General features: G+C 35.9%; 1 protein-coding gene across 2 annotated transcripts in view; it reads right to left on the reverse strand.

The window, feature by feature from the left end:
- The window catches only part of ATAD2B (ATPase family AAA domain containing 2B), a 157698-nt gene that overhangs the window by 98234 nt on the left and 44690 nt on the right, over positions 1–14774 (reverse strand). For both annotated transcript variants that reach the window (XM_032391456.1, XM_032391455.1), the window contains exons 10-13: positions 13896–14007; positions 11052–11167; positions 9045–9219; positions 3698–3786 (exon numbers count right to left, since the gene is read on the reverse strand). In XM_032391456.1, coding sequence (XP_032247347.1) covers positions 3698–3786; positions 9045–9219; positions 11052–11167; positions 13896–14007 — 492 coding nt within the window. The remainder of the gene's footprint in view (positions 1–3697; positions 3787–9044; positions 9220–11051; positions 11168–13895; positions 14008–14774) is intronic.

Raw genomic sequence — 14774 nt, forward strand, 5'->3', positions numbered from 1 at the left:
TTTTTTTAATTTTTTTACTGTTATGTTAATCCCCATACATTACATCATTAATTTTAGATATAAAATTGCTTTATTCTAATGGTTGTATCAGTTGGTATATTTTATTTTTTTTAAAGATTTTATTTATTAATTTGAGAGAATGAGAGAGAGAGAGAGCACATGAGAGGGGGGAGGGTCAGAGGGAGAAGCAGACTCCCCGCGGAGCAGGGAGCCCGATACGGGACTCGATCCTGGGACTCCAGGATCATGACCTGAGCCGAAGGCAGTCGCCTAACCAACTGAGCCACCCAGGAGCCCCAGTTGGTATATTTTAAAAATCACTGCATTTTATACGTGAAGTGAGTAAATTTTACAATATATGAAACTATTATACTTTTATTGATGAACTAAATATTGATATTTATATATCAGTGAGCTAATATATAAAATAAAAATCATTAGGTTTGTTTGTTTTGTTTTGTTTTTTAAGTTAAAGACCAGGGTTGGGGCGCCTGGGTGGCTCAGTCATTAAGCGTCTGCCTTCGGCTCAGGTCATGATCCTAGGGTCCTGGGATCGAGCCCCGCATCGGGCTCCCTGCTCCGCGGGAGGCCTGCTTCTCCCTCTCCCACTCCCCCTGCTTGTGTTCCCTCTCTCGCTGTCTCTCTCTCTCTCTCTCTGTCAAATAAATAAATAAATAAATCTTTTAAAAAAAAAAAAGACCAGGGTGCCTGGGTGGCTCAGTTGGTTAGCGTCTGCCTTTGGCTCAGGTTACGATCCCAGGGCCCTGGGATCGAGCCCCATGTCGAGCTCCCTGCTCAGTGGGGAGCCTGCTTCTCCCTCTCCCTGCCACTCCCCCCTGCTTGTGCACTCACGTTAACAAATAAATAAAATCTTTAAGAAAATAAAGAGTTAAAGACCTTTTCAGACATGGAAAAGCTGAAAGGATTTATGCCCTGTAGACCTACACTATAAGAAATGTAGGCAGAAAGAGAATTCTAGCACATGGAAATAGAGATAGCCACAAAATAAGGAACATCAGAAATGGTAGCTACATGAATAATTCTTTAAGGATGATGATGACAACTATGGTTATTAGTATTATTATTTAAATCTCCGAAAGAGTGTGTGGTATAAAAATGTACGACAACAATAGCACAAATCCCAAGAACGAAAAAATGCAAGCATACTATTTAAAGGTTTTCCACTATATGTGAAATGGCATATTGTCACTTTAAGGTAAATGATAACCCTTAAAGCCACCATGAAAATAATAAAACATAATAAGCTAACACAAGAAATACAATGGAGACGCGCCTGGGTGGCTCAGTTGGTTAAGCATCTGCCTTCAGCTCAGGTCATGATCCCAGGTCCTGGAATCAAGCCCCGCCATCAGGCTCCTAGCTCAGCGGGGAGCCTGCTTCTCCCTCTCCCTGCCGCTCACCCTGCTTGTGCTCTCTATCAAATAAATAAAATCTAAAAAACAAAAAACAAAAAAAACACACAACGGAATCATAAAAAAAAAATTTCAATTAATCAAAGGACGGAAGAACAAGAGGGAAAAAACGGAACAAGGAACAGATGGACAAATAGATAACAATCATCAAGATAATAAATTTAAACCTAACTTTATCAATGGTCACATGAAATGTAAATGCCTATTTTGGGGGGGAAATGGATATATTCATTACCTTGATTATAGTTATGGTTTCATGGGTATATACGTATAATACATTAAAATTTGTCAAGTGTACTCTTTCAGAATGTCAATACTGTATATTTATATAGTATGTTTTATATGTCAATTATATTTCAATAAAAAATTCAACAGTAAAATAAAAAGGAGATTCTAAAGTATCTTCAAAAATTCTTTTTAAAAAGGCAGGAAAGGAAAAACAGAAAAAGAAAACAACTGACACAAATAGAAAACAAATATGGTTGTTCTCCAATTCATCCATGTCAATAATTACATAATTATTTACGGACTACACAAACTAAATACAGAGTGTCAGATTATGAAAACAATAGGCAATACATCTATTTAAAAAACACCCTAGGGGCGCCTGGATGGCGCAGTTGGTTAAGCGGCCAACTCGATTTCGGCTCAGGTCATGATCTCAGGGTCATGAGATCGAGCCCTGAGCTGGGCTCTGCACTCACTGGGGAGTCTGCTTGATATTCTCTCTCTCCCTCTCCTTTGGCCCCTCCCCCCACCCACAAGCACACACATTCTCTCTCAAATAAATAAATCTTAAAAAAAAAAAAAATCGGGGCGCCTGGGTGGCTCAGTTGGTTAAGCGACTGCCTTCGGCTCAGGTCATGATCCTGGAGTCCCTGGATCGAGTCCCGCATCGGGCTCCCTGCTCAGCGGGGAGCCTGCTTCTCCCTCTGACCCTCCCCCCTCTCATGTGCTCTCTCTCTCTCATTCTCTCTGTCTCAAATAAATAAATAAAATCTTTAAAAAAAAAAAAAAAAAAAAAAAAATCACTGAGCAAATTTTAAGAGCTAAAACTATTAACATTTTAAAAGATAAAAGAAATCAGAATTGTTGACAAATTGGTTTAGGCAATTATTCTCAAGACACAAAAAATACATATACAAATAAATTTATATAACGGGCTTCACCAAGATTAAAATCTTGTGCTTTTTGAAAATCATAGTTAAGCAAGCAAAAAAGTGCCAGACTAGTAGAAAATTTTTCAAAACATAGCTCTGACAAAGGGTTTGTCTTGAGAGTACATAAAGAAATTGTATAATACAGTAAGACATATAATCTGATCTCTTTTTTAAAGGGGGTAGTAATAAAAGATTTTAAGATACTTAACAACAGAAAATATATAAATGGGCAATAACCACATACTAAGATGCTCAATATTATTAGTCATCAGGAAAATTCAAATTAATCCACTACTACACACCCACTAGAATGGCTAAAGTTAACAAGAACAACAATACCAAATGTTAGCAAGGATGAAGAGTAACCCAAGTTCTCATACATTACAAGTAAGACTATAAAATGGTACAACCACTTGGAAAACAATATCAATTTAAACATACATTTACCATAGGATCTAGCCATTCCTCTCTTAGATATTTACCCAACAGAAATGAAAACATATGTGCACACGAAAGTATGCAAATGTTCATAGCAGCGTTATCACAATAGCCAAAAATAGAAGTGAACTAGATCTCCATCAGATAGATTAACAAATAAATAAATTGTGGTATATACATACATTCTTCCTCCCTCCCTCTCTCTTTGTCCCTCCCTCCCTTCCCAAAGACTACTACACAGAAATGGAAAAGAACAAAATATTAATATACATGACACGGATAAATTTCAAAAACATGCTAAGTTAGGATTAGGCAACTTTTTCTGTAAAGGGCCTGAAAGTAAATGTATTTAAACTTTGCAAGAGGCCATACAATCATTCTCTCACAACTACTCATTCAACTCTGCTTTTGAAGCACAAAAGTAGCCATATATAATGCAAAAGGTACAAATATGAATATGTTCCAATAAAACTTTACAAAAACAGGCAAAAGGCTAGATTTGGACCACAGGTCGTAATTTGCTGACCCCTGAGCTAAGTGAAAGGAGTCTTCCTCAAGGACACAGTTCACATTTTATAAGCCTCCTAGCACTTAGCCAAAGACTAAGGCTAACTACTATGTCAGTGAGTGAAAAGAATCCAACATAATCAGATTAAGAAAAATCACCTGTGGATCTGATCTTGTCTGCTGGAGCGAACTGGAGCTAATCCATCTATTTCATCAAAAAATATTATAGAAGGTCTCATCAAATATGCCTAGTATAAAAAGAAAACAAATGTTATTTATATTAGTTTTCACTTTTTACATTTCATTATTGTATTTTCTTAATAGGTAATATAAGCAAATGGTTCAACACACAGCAGCTAAGATACAATAAAAATGCAATCTCCTTACCACCCAGTCTCCAACCACAAGGCCTCTCCCAGTAGACAATTACTATTCTGTTTATTCTTCCATATGTGTCGTTTATACACATACACAAAAATGTACTTTTAAACATACTATTTTGATGCATTTTAAGCACAGTATACACATTGCTTTTACCAGGTAACAGTCTATTTATGTAATAATATATTTTAATTAGTTTCCATATAAGTACATGAAGATCTTCATTCTTTTTTGACAGCTATAAAATGCCGTACTGTATGTATGGGTGTGCCATGATTAAACTTGTCTCTTATTTGTGGACACTTAGGCTATTTTCAATCTTTTCCTACTATCAACAGTGCCTGAGTAAGTCTTTGTGTATGTTTAACATTTCATATAAATATAAACCTATCAATATAAAAAATTCTGAAAGTGGTTTAAAAGGCAAATGTCATTTATAATTTAATTAGATATTTTCCAAATTGCCTTCCACTGATCTACCAATTTACCCTCTCACCAGCAATATTTAAAAAACCTCACCAACAATGTATTATCAAATTTCTCAATCTTGACTAATTTTTTAGGATAAAAATCTCATTTCATTTTAAATTTTTATTTCTATTATCAATAAAAATGAGCACTTTTCATATCTTTAAGAGCCATTTATACTGCTTTTTTAATCAAAGTTCTGTTCATATCCTTTGCCAATTTTTCTATTGGGTCATTGGTCTTTGGCTTAGTGATTTCAAGGAGCTATTTATTTTAAAAATTAAACCTCTCTCTGTGAAAGAAAATACAAATTTTTTTTTTTTTTTTAAATATTTTATTTATTTATTTGAGACAGAGAGAATGAGAGAGAGCACATGAGAGGGGGGCAGGGTCAGAGGGAGAAGCAGACTCCCCGCCGAGCAGGGAGCCCGATGCGGGACTCGATCCAGGGACTCCAGGATCATGACCTGAGCCGAAGGCAGTCGCTTAACCAACTGAGCCACCCAGGCGCCCAAGAAAATACAAATATTTATCTACAAGGGAAACATTTAAATATTTATCTTTTGGTTTTGCTTATGATATTTTGTTGCAATGCAGAATCTAAAAAGGAAACTTATACAGTGGATCTTTTCTTCCATAGCTAGACTCTCCCTACTCTGAGATTAGAAACAAAAACTCTCCAGAGTTTTCTTTTTTTTTTTTTTTTTTTTAAAGAATTTATTTATTTATTTGACAGAGAGAGACACAGCGAGAGAGGGAACACAAGCAGGGGGAATGGGAGAGGGAGAAGCAGGCTTCCCGCGGAGCAGAGAGCCCGATGTGGGGCTCGATCCCAGGACGCTGGGATCATGACCTGAGCCGAAGGCAGACGCTTAACGACTGAGCCACCCAGGCGCCCCTCTCCAGAGTTTTCTTCCATTACTTTCACAGTATCATTTTTCACTTAAATCTTAAATCAAGCAGGAACTTAACTGAAGGTAAAAATATATATATACATATATTAGATTATAAATGAAAAGTCTTTATATAATTTAGTCAAATATATAATTTGTTTCAGAATTACTTATAGCAAATTCTTGGTTCATAGGAAGCTCAACTTACTAAAAACCAGGTATGAACTTCCCATTTCTCTTTTACTGACATGATATACATTAAACATCCAGTGTAGGTTTTTTTTTTTTTATATTATGTTAGTTACCATACAATACATCATTAGTTTTTGATGTGGTGATCCAGGATCCATTGTTTTCATATAACATCCAGTGCTCTATGCAGTACATGCCCTCCTTAATACCCATCACCGGGCTAACCCATCCCCCCTCCCCCCTCCCCTCTAAAACCCTGTTTGTTTCTCAGAGTCCATAGTCTCTCATGTTTCCTCTCATCCAGTGTTTTCTAATAATTTAAAATTTGGGGGCAGGGGAGGGTGAGGAGGGTCAGAGGAAGGAGAGAGAGAATTTTAAGCAGGCTCCACACCCAGTGCAGAGCCCAACGTGGGGCTCAATCTCACAACCCTGAGATCATGATCTGGGCCAAAATCAACAGTTAGGATGCTTAACCAACTGAGCCAGCCAGGCGCCCCTAATAATTTAAAATGAAGGGCATTTCAACCACAAAACTTAGGTTTTGGGGAAAAAAACTTTGTAAGACTAGAATTATGTATTAAGAGAAAAAGAACAGGGGAGTCTGGCTGGCTCAATCAGTAGAACATGTTACTCTTGGTCTCAGGGTCATGAGTTCAAGCTCCATCCACACTGGGTGTAGAGATTACTTAAATAAATAAACAAACAAACAAACTTAAAAAAAGAAAGAATAAAGATTTGATCATCACTCTTACATACATGAAACACACAGCTGTTTTTGAGAATTACAGCCTTGTAGAACTGTAATACCAAACTATAGTATATTATGTGCCCTCCACTGTGATAAACACTACATACTTCCTTTCTGTGAAATCTCACAGTAGTCCAGTGAGAATGGTATTATTTCCCATTTTATAGAAGAGGCAACTAAGAATCAGATGTTTTCATTTATTTCACGTTATATACTTAATTGTAAAGCCACATGTTTAAAACATTTTTCTGACACCAAAGACCAAACTCTATTTTTTTTAAGATTTTATTTATTTATTTATTTGACAGAAAGAGAAGACGAACTGCGGCGGGGGAGGTGGGGGGACAGGAGAAGGAGAGGGAGAAGCAGGCTCCCCGAACAGCAGGGATCCCAGATCCCAACACAGGGCTCCATCCCAGGACTCCGAGATCATGACCCAAGCCAAAGGCAGAGGCTTAACCAACTGAGCCACCCAGGCACCCCCAAAGACCAAACTCTTAGCCAATATATTATACTTCCTTCATTTCATTTACTGCATAGATCATGTCCTTAATTTAAGAATGTGGACTCTTTCATTTAAAAAGACAATAATGTGGGGCGCCTAAGTGGCTCAGTTGGTTAAGCGTGTGCCTTTGGCTCAGGTCATGATCCCAGAGTCCTGGGATCGAGCCCTGAGTCAGGTTCCCTGCTCAGTGGGGAGTCTGCTTCTCCCTCTCCCTCTGTCTCTAGGCTCGTGCTCTCATTATCTATCTCAAATAAATAAATAAAATCTTTTTTAAAATTTTTTTTTAAATTAAAAAAAAAAAAGACAATAATGGGGGTGCCTGGGTAGCTCAGTGGGTTAAGTGTCTGCCTTCGGCTCAGGTCATGATCCCGGGGTCCTGGGATTGAGCCCCATGTCAGGCTCCCTGCTCAGTGGGGAGCTTGCTTCTCTCTCTCCTCCCCGCTTGTGCTCTCTCTCGCTGTCTCAGTCTCTCTCTCAAATAAATAAATATTTTTAAAATTTTAATAAAAAGTGAAGTAAATAAATAAAAAGACAGTAATTGGGGCGTCTGGGTGGCTCAGTCAGTTAAGCGTCTGACTCTTGATTTTGGCTCAGGTCATGATCTCAGGGTTGTGGGATCAAGCCCTCTATCAGGCTCCATGCTCAGCAAGGAGTCTGCTGAAGATTCTTTCCCTCTGCCTCTCCCCCCAACGCCTGCTCTCAATCTCTCTCTCTCTAAAATAATAAATAAATCTTAAAAATTTTTTTTAAATAATAAGACAATAATGACTATCAGCAATTTTTCAGAAAAGAAAGCATTCCAACTACTCTTACCTACTTACTCACAAAGAAAACTATGAAACAGAAATAAACTAAATTTAGGTTTAAAAAGAGAATTAATTTATGCTATAGTTTTGAATGAAACCAAGAGACATTCCTACTCCCAGCATGAAGGGGCTAAAAGCATATTATATAACTCTGTCAAAAATTTAAAATTAAGTCATCGGACAATACATCAGCATTCCCAAACTAATTCTTTCACCCACCAATACTATTCTATATTTGTATTTTTCAATTATTAGTAAATTCTCTTGAAGCAAACTGACTGCCTATGTTTCACTTCCCAATAGACACTGAACACCTTGAAGGCAAAAATTTTACCCTATTCCTCTTTCTACTCCCATTATGCAGAACATGCAGTTTCTCATACTAACTAAAAATAATATTTGAGGGCACCTGGGTAGCTCAGTCAGTCAAGTGTCTGCCTTAGGCTCGTCATGACCCCAGAGTCCCAGGATCAAGTCCCACATTAGGCTCCCCACTCAGCAGGGAGTCTGCTTCTCCCTGTGACCCTCCCCCCTCTCATGCTTCCTTTCTCTCAAATAAATAAAACTTTTTAAAAAATAAGTAATAAATTTAAAAATAAATAAAAATAATATTTGAAGTGCTTTACCAATTACAAAGGACTCTGATAAACATGAACTCAAGTAATGACTGCTCAAAGATTGTTGAAAGCTGTTTAATTTCATGTAATTTCCTTAGATATTATGAAATAAAAGTTGTACTACCAAATATGAATGACTTCACCAGCTCAAATAATCAAAAGTGAATTTATAACAGGACTAAGTTAATAAAAGACTAATGAAATAATATTGTTAAAGCTATAGTAATAAAAAAAATGAAGATTGCCTACATGATATTCAGTCACCTAACCCTGCCTTTTAAAAGCACTCATTACTGGGGCACCTGGGTGCCTCAGTCATTTGAATGTCTGACTCTTGGTTTCAGCTCAGGTCATGATCTCAGGGTTGTGGGATCAAACCCCACATCAGGCTCTGCAATGAGCACAGTCTGCTTGGGATTCTCACCCTCTGCACCCCCTCCCTGCACACACACTCTCTCTCAAATAATCTTTTAAAATAAATAAATAAATAAACAGCATTCATTACTGAATTCTTCCAGTACCATATTTACAGCTCATGAAAATAATAGACTGCTCTGTGAGATTTCTTGCACAAATATTTAGCTTTTTATGCTTGTTCTATTTCCTTAATTAGATTATAACCTAATGATATATGTTATACTCCAGGTTCTCAAAAGCACCTAACATGGTATTTTATGCCTACTAGCCACTTTAATAAATGTTTTGTGAATCATCTTAAATTAGTACTATTTAAACTGCTATTAAATATATCCAAAGCATACAAATTCAGATTATCGATCCTAAATTAAACACACTGATTGGAAATATGCCTTCTTGTGAACAGTTTATATTTACAGACTAAATGTATTAAATATTCTATTTTAAAGAAGATACTCACATAAGTTGATTTCACTTACCTGATCAAAAAGAAGCCTAAGTTGCCGTTCAGATTCACCAACCCACTTGCTCAGACAGTCTGCTCCTTTTCGCATAAAAAAAGCCACCTTTTTGTCTCCTTGACTGCACTCGTTAGCTAGTGCTCTGGCGACCAAGGTTTTACCTGTACCAGGAGGGCCATAGAACAAACAGCCCCTAAAGGAAAAAAGAATCAACAGAAGTAAGGCAATGCTATCACCACCGTTAATAACCAACATACAAGGATGCATCACCCATATAATTTTGTCCTAATGTATATGATAATTATTAGACACTGGGAAAGCTTTTTGTAGTATAGAGACAAAAGTTTCACTTTGCTGAGAGCATTCAAGGATGCTCTCAACAACAAAACTTTGATAGGCAAATCAGAGAAAAGAGTAATTTGGCAAGATATATCAAAATTTTAAATGTGTTTTCCCTGTGATCCAGAAATTTCTTATCTTAGAATGTATCATACAAAAAGACTCAAAAGAATACAATATAGATTTTAAATCAATGTTCAAAAAAGCATTAATTCTAACTGCGAAAAACTGAAAAAAATTAAGTGCTATCTCTTAGTAAGGCACAGATAGGGGCACCTAGCTGGCTCAGTCAGTGGAGCATGCAACTCTTGATCTCGGGGTTGTGAGTTCGAACCCCATGTTGGGTGTAGAGATCACTTAAAAATAAAGTCTTAAAAAAAAGTCTTAAAAAAAGGGCGCCTGGGTGGCTCAGTTGGTTAAGCGACTGCCTTCGGCTCAGGTCATGATCCTGGAGTCCCTGGATCAAGTCCCGCATCGGGCTCCCTGCTCGGCAGGGAGTCTGCTTCTCCCCCTGACCCTAACCCCTCTCATGTGCTCGCTCTCATTCTCTCTCTCTCTCAAATAAATAAAATCTTTAAAAAAAAAAAAAATCTTAAAAAAATAATAAGGCACAGATAAATATAGTGTTACACCTATAAAACAAAATACTAGTAAAATATCAAAAAGAATAATACACACGTTATTGATATGGTAAGGTGTCTAGAATATATTATAGAGTAAAACACAGTTATATAAAGGTATTACTGAATAATTTCATCTATATTAAATGTTTATATGTACTATAAACAAAATATAAACTTAACATACGCATATATGTGTAAAATAAGCCTATAAAAAATATACAAAATTGTTCCTCCCTAAGGAGTAAGATTACCCTCTACTTATAACACTTTCTGCTTACCTCTCTCCATTTTGTTTCAGTTTCTCCCATAACTATACTACTTTAATGACTTTGAAAAAAGTAATAATTATTTTTAAAATCCAACTTATATCTATAAAAAACAAATAAATTGCTTTTATGATTTTAAAAAGCCACTGTAGAATAAGCCACATTTTTAATCTACTGATTAATAGAACAAAGGATGACTTTTTAATAAGATTTAATAAGATTTTAATAATCTTGAAACAGATGGAAAATGAAAAGGAATATTTAGCAGTTTAAACCTAACAGTCTGTATGTACATCTTCAGAATATTTTATTCTGCCCAATTTCCTTTACCATGACTTCTAGCCTTTTCTCAGCCTAGCTAGCTCATGATCAAATGCAATTAATCTGATCATAAAAATAAATATCAAGCTTACCATTTCAAAACTACCCCATCATCGAGTCAAAGAAACACTTAATTGAAATTGTGTTTCCAAAGACTAAACAACATAAGGAATCCAACTCAATGTTATTAGGAGGCCAAATTAAGGAAAATCCACTGGGCAATCCACTTGTATATTCAAGGCCTGCATAAAGATTTATACCTTGTGCCTGACTCTTAAATGCTGAAATGTGAACTTCAAGAACACACTTAGTACCAAAGCCTTTCAACACTAAACAATAAAATTTCATTCCTAATTCTCATTGCTAGAACACATCAAATAAATACATACAAAATACTTATATTTATAATCATTTATTAACTGAAATTTGATAAATTAACAGTAGTAACAATAATAAACATCTAAAACATTACTTACCTTGGAGGCTGGATCTTAAATTTTTCAAAAATTTCTGGATAAAGAAGTGGGAACACTACCATTTCCTTTAGTGCATGAATATGATGGCTCAATCCACCTATGCTATCAAACCGCACCTTGGGAAGAAGAGGAAAAGTTTAATCTAAAATAATTTTAACTGCTTATAGAATTTTTAAAATTTATGAGATAGTCTTTTTTTTTTTTTTTTAAAGATTTTATTTATTTATTTGACAGAGAGAGAAACAGCGAGAGAGGGAACACAAGCAGGGGGAGTGGGAGAGGGAGAAGCAGGCTCCCTGCAGAGCAGGGAGCCCAATGCGGGACTCGATCCCAGGACCCTGGGATCATGACCTGAGCTGAAGGCAGTCGCTTAACCAACTGAGCCACCCAGGCACCCAAATTTATGAGATAGTCTTATGATTCAGAAATATAGGCAAAGCAGGAACTGCTGAACATAAAGTTCAAAAAACTTCACTTTTGAAATGTAGAAAAATAAACTTAGCAATAAAATTCAAGTTTACATTTCAGTTCAGCTAAATAAAGCTACCATTCTTTAATCTCCTAGTAACTAAGGACAAAATTAATGACCAATCTAACACTTTAATGGGTATCTATAGAAGACGATAAGTTGTATTTACACTCTAATATTTTAAATGCCTTTCAAAATACCATCTATCACATACATTCTTAGCAAGCGCAATACTGTCCCCAAGGGAGCAAAAACTGATTTAGACGTAGGGTGAAAAACACCTTAGCTACTACAATGGTTTGTGACCCTCCAAAGCTGAACTTTACATAACCAAGTTTCTTCTTTATTTTTTGTAAAGATTTATTTATTTATTTGAGAGAGAGAAGAGAGAAAGTTAAGTGGGGGGAGGGGCAGAGGGAGAGAATCGCAAGCAGACTTCTTGCTGAGCACAGAGCCTGACGTGGGGCTCGATCTCACGACTCATGAGATCATGACCTGATCGGAAATCTTGAGTCGGACACTTACCTGACTGAGCCACCTGGGCACCCCATACCTAAAAGACTTTGTAAAGTAAAAATTGTAGAGAAAAAAGCACTTGACGGAAATATTGCCAAAATGTTAACAGTGATTGCCTCTGACTGCTGGATTAGGGCAGATTTCTTCCCCTATATCTTTATTGTATTACAGTCCTTGAAAATGTTTCACAATGAAATGTTACTATATAAAAAAATTTAACTAATGTATAAAAATAAATGCAGAGTTTAAGTAACAAATGTTCTAAGAGAAACTGTATTTTCTTATATACGATATCAAATTTTAAAGAAATACTACTCTTATTGGAGGAAAGAGACATCTAAAATTAACTAGATTCAAGAGAGTAAGGTCCTGGTAAACCAAATAAGCAAAGATCATTAGGTAAGGTCCTCTGAAGGGCACCTGGGTGGCTCAGTTGGTTAAGCTGCCGACTCTCGATTTCGGCGCAGGCCATAATCTCAGGGTTATGTGATTGAGCCCCAACTCACCCCTGTCGGGTTCCACACTCAGCACAGAGTCTGCTTGAGATTCTCTCTCCCTCTTCCCCTCCCCCTCCCCCCAGGCCATGCTCACTCGTGCTCTCTAAAATAAATAAAATAAAATAAATTAAAATAAATAAATAAAATAAAATCTAAAATAAATATACATAAATTTTTTTTAAAAAAAAAAAGTAAGGTCCTCTGAGAATGTGTATTCATAGATATGAGATTGTGAATTCAATATTCTAAATAAGGTCTTCAATTAAAATATTTTCCCCCTATGACTTCAGATTGGAGATAGCTAACATTTCATTTTGAAATATTACACAACTATATTTCCTGTTTCTTATATGAGAATCAATTAAATTATGTTGTACAGAAAGGCTTATGAGAACAAAGAAAAAAAATCAAATACAATCTTGGCTATGCAGTAACCTTATTCCAAAATATTTCCCCCAAAAAGATTATACTAACAGTAAGACTCTACTATATCCTCTAAATCTTGTCTCACTTTTCATACTACGTACTTTCCCTGGGTACTATAACCCATTTCCCATAGTGATCTCAACTATCTTTATATTGGGAACCCGTATCTGAATTTCTAGATATTTCTCCTTAATGCCAAACCTAAATAACTAATCTCCTATAGGTACTTCCATTTGTGATGTGCTACTGACACCCAAACACGTCTACAACTAACTAACTCACCTTGACCCTTCAAAATATATTCTTCTTGTAATGTTCCCAACCTCAGAGAGTGGATCATGCCACCCAGTCACTTAAGTCACAAACTTAGGTCATACATTCAATTTGTTTCTCTCATTCCCCAAAAGCAATAAATTCACCCAATTCATCAAACCTGAATTCTCTCCTGAATTCTGTCAAATCCACCTATTCCTTCCTTCCATCATTACCCTACCATGACCATTACTCTAGATTACTATGTTACAACTATGTCTAAACCAGTTTCCCTAATGCCAGCCTTGCTTCCCTCAAATTCATTAATTACATCACAAACAGAGTACTCCATCTACAATGTAAATCTGATCATGAAATCTAAGCAGCTTCAACAATACCCCACTAAGTATCACGGTTTATGGGTCCTTGCCATATTTGTCAGCCTCATTTCCTACCCATTTTTTATTATATATGCCAGTAACACTGAAATGGGGTGGGGGTGGGGGGGGACTTGAGTAAGCATCACATGGTACCATAGTGCTAGGTTTCAAATCATATGCATCAAAACAATAATAATGGTGATATCTGGGTTTTTATTTTTATTGTGTGTTGCTTTAGAAACAAGAACTAACCTTTATTTAAAAAAAAAAAAGCTACTTCTAGAAAAACATTTACAAAACTTACTGATTTATCAATGTTCATTGGATCAACATCAGCCAAGCTTGCGCCCACTTTGACACGTTCTCGGAGAATACCACTAGCTAAATCTTCTGCTCTGAAGTTCATAGGTAAACATCTGAAATTCGTAAAAATGCAAGTAGAGAACATTAAAAGTTTTACATTTTCAATGTCAAAATAAGTGTAAGTCCCTGATACATTTTATCTTTCTCCTTTTTCTCAAAACCCAGAAAATAACAAGGATTTCATATTTTTGAAGTACTTTACCTAAGTTCCTTTCAACTTTCAAAGCCAAAAATAAATGTATTCACTAGACAAAACAAACAAGATCACTAATCTATTTATTTGTCCAAAGAACCCAACCTATTCCAACTTAGAAAACAACATATTATTTGACAGCATTAAATGAACTCAAACTTTATTATAATATTTACATTTGTCCTCAGGTATTATGTGGGTATGTCTACATGATTAAAAAAATTTATTTCCCTTTAATTCAAAGGAAACCAATCCTAGATCACTTTTGATCTAACTAACCTTTATCTTTTGTGTAATTACCTTAAAATAGATCTTTAGCCACTTAAAATCTTACATTGTATTATTTAATTTTATTACCCCTAAGAAAATATAATCTACTTCCTCTTTCAATCTTGGATAAACACCAAAAAAAATGACATAAACAGCCTCAAAAAAAGTATAGTTTCTATAATGAATGTACTTTTCACTCACATTTCTGAATCCTAACTTAACCTTAAAAATACTTCCAAAGCAAGTATCAGAATAGTTCAGATTAAATAAGCATTACATTCTTTTATTCAAACTTAGATTTTGGGGCACCTGAGTGGCTCAGTAGGTTAAGCGTATGTCTTCGGCTCAGGTCATGAT

The sequence above is a fragment of the Phoca vitulina genome, unplaced genomic scaffold (genome assembly GCF_004348235.1).
Source record: "Phoca vitulina isolate PV1807 unplaced genomic scaffold, GSC_HSeal_1.0 scaffold63, whole genome shotgun sequence".
Taxonomy (NCBI): Eukaryota; Metazoa; Chordata; class Mammalia; order Carnivora; family Phocidae; genus Phoca; species Phoca vitulina.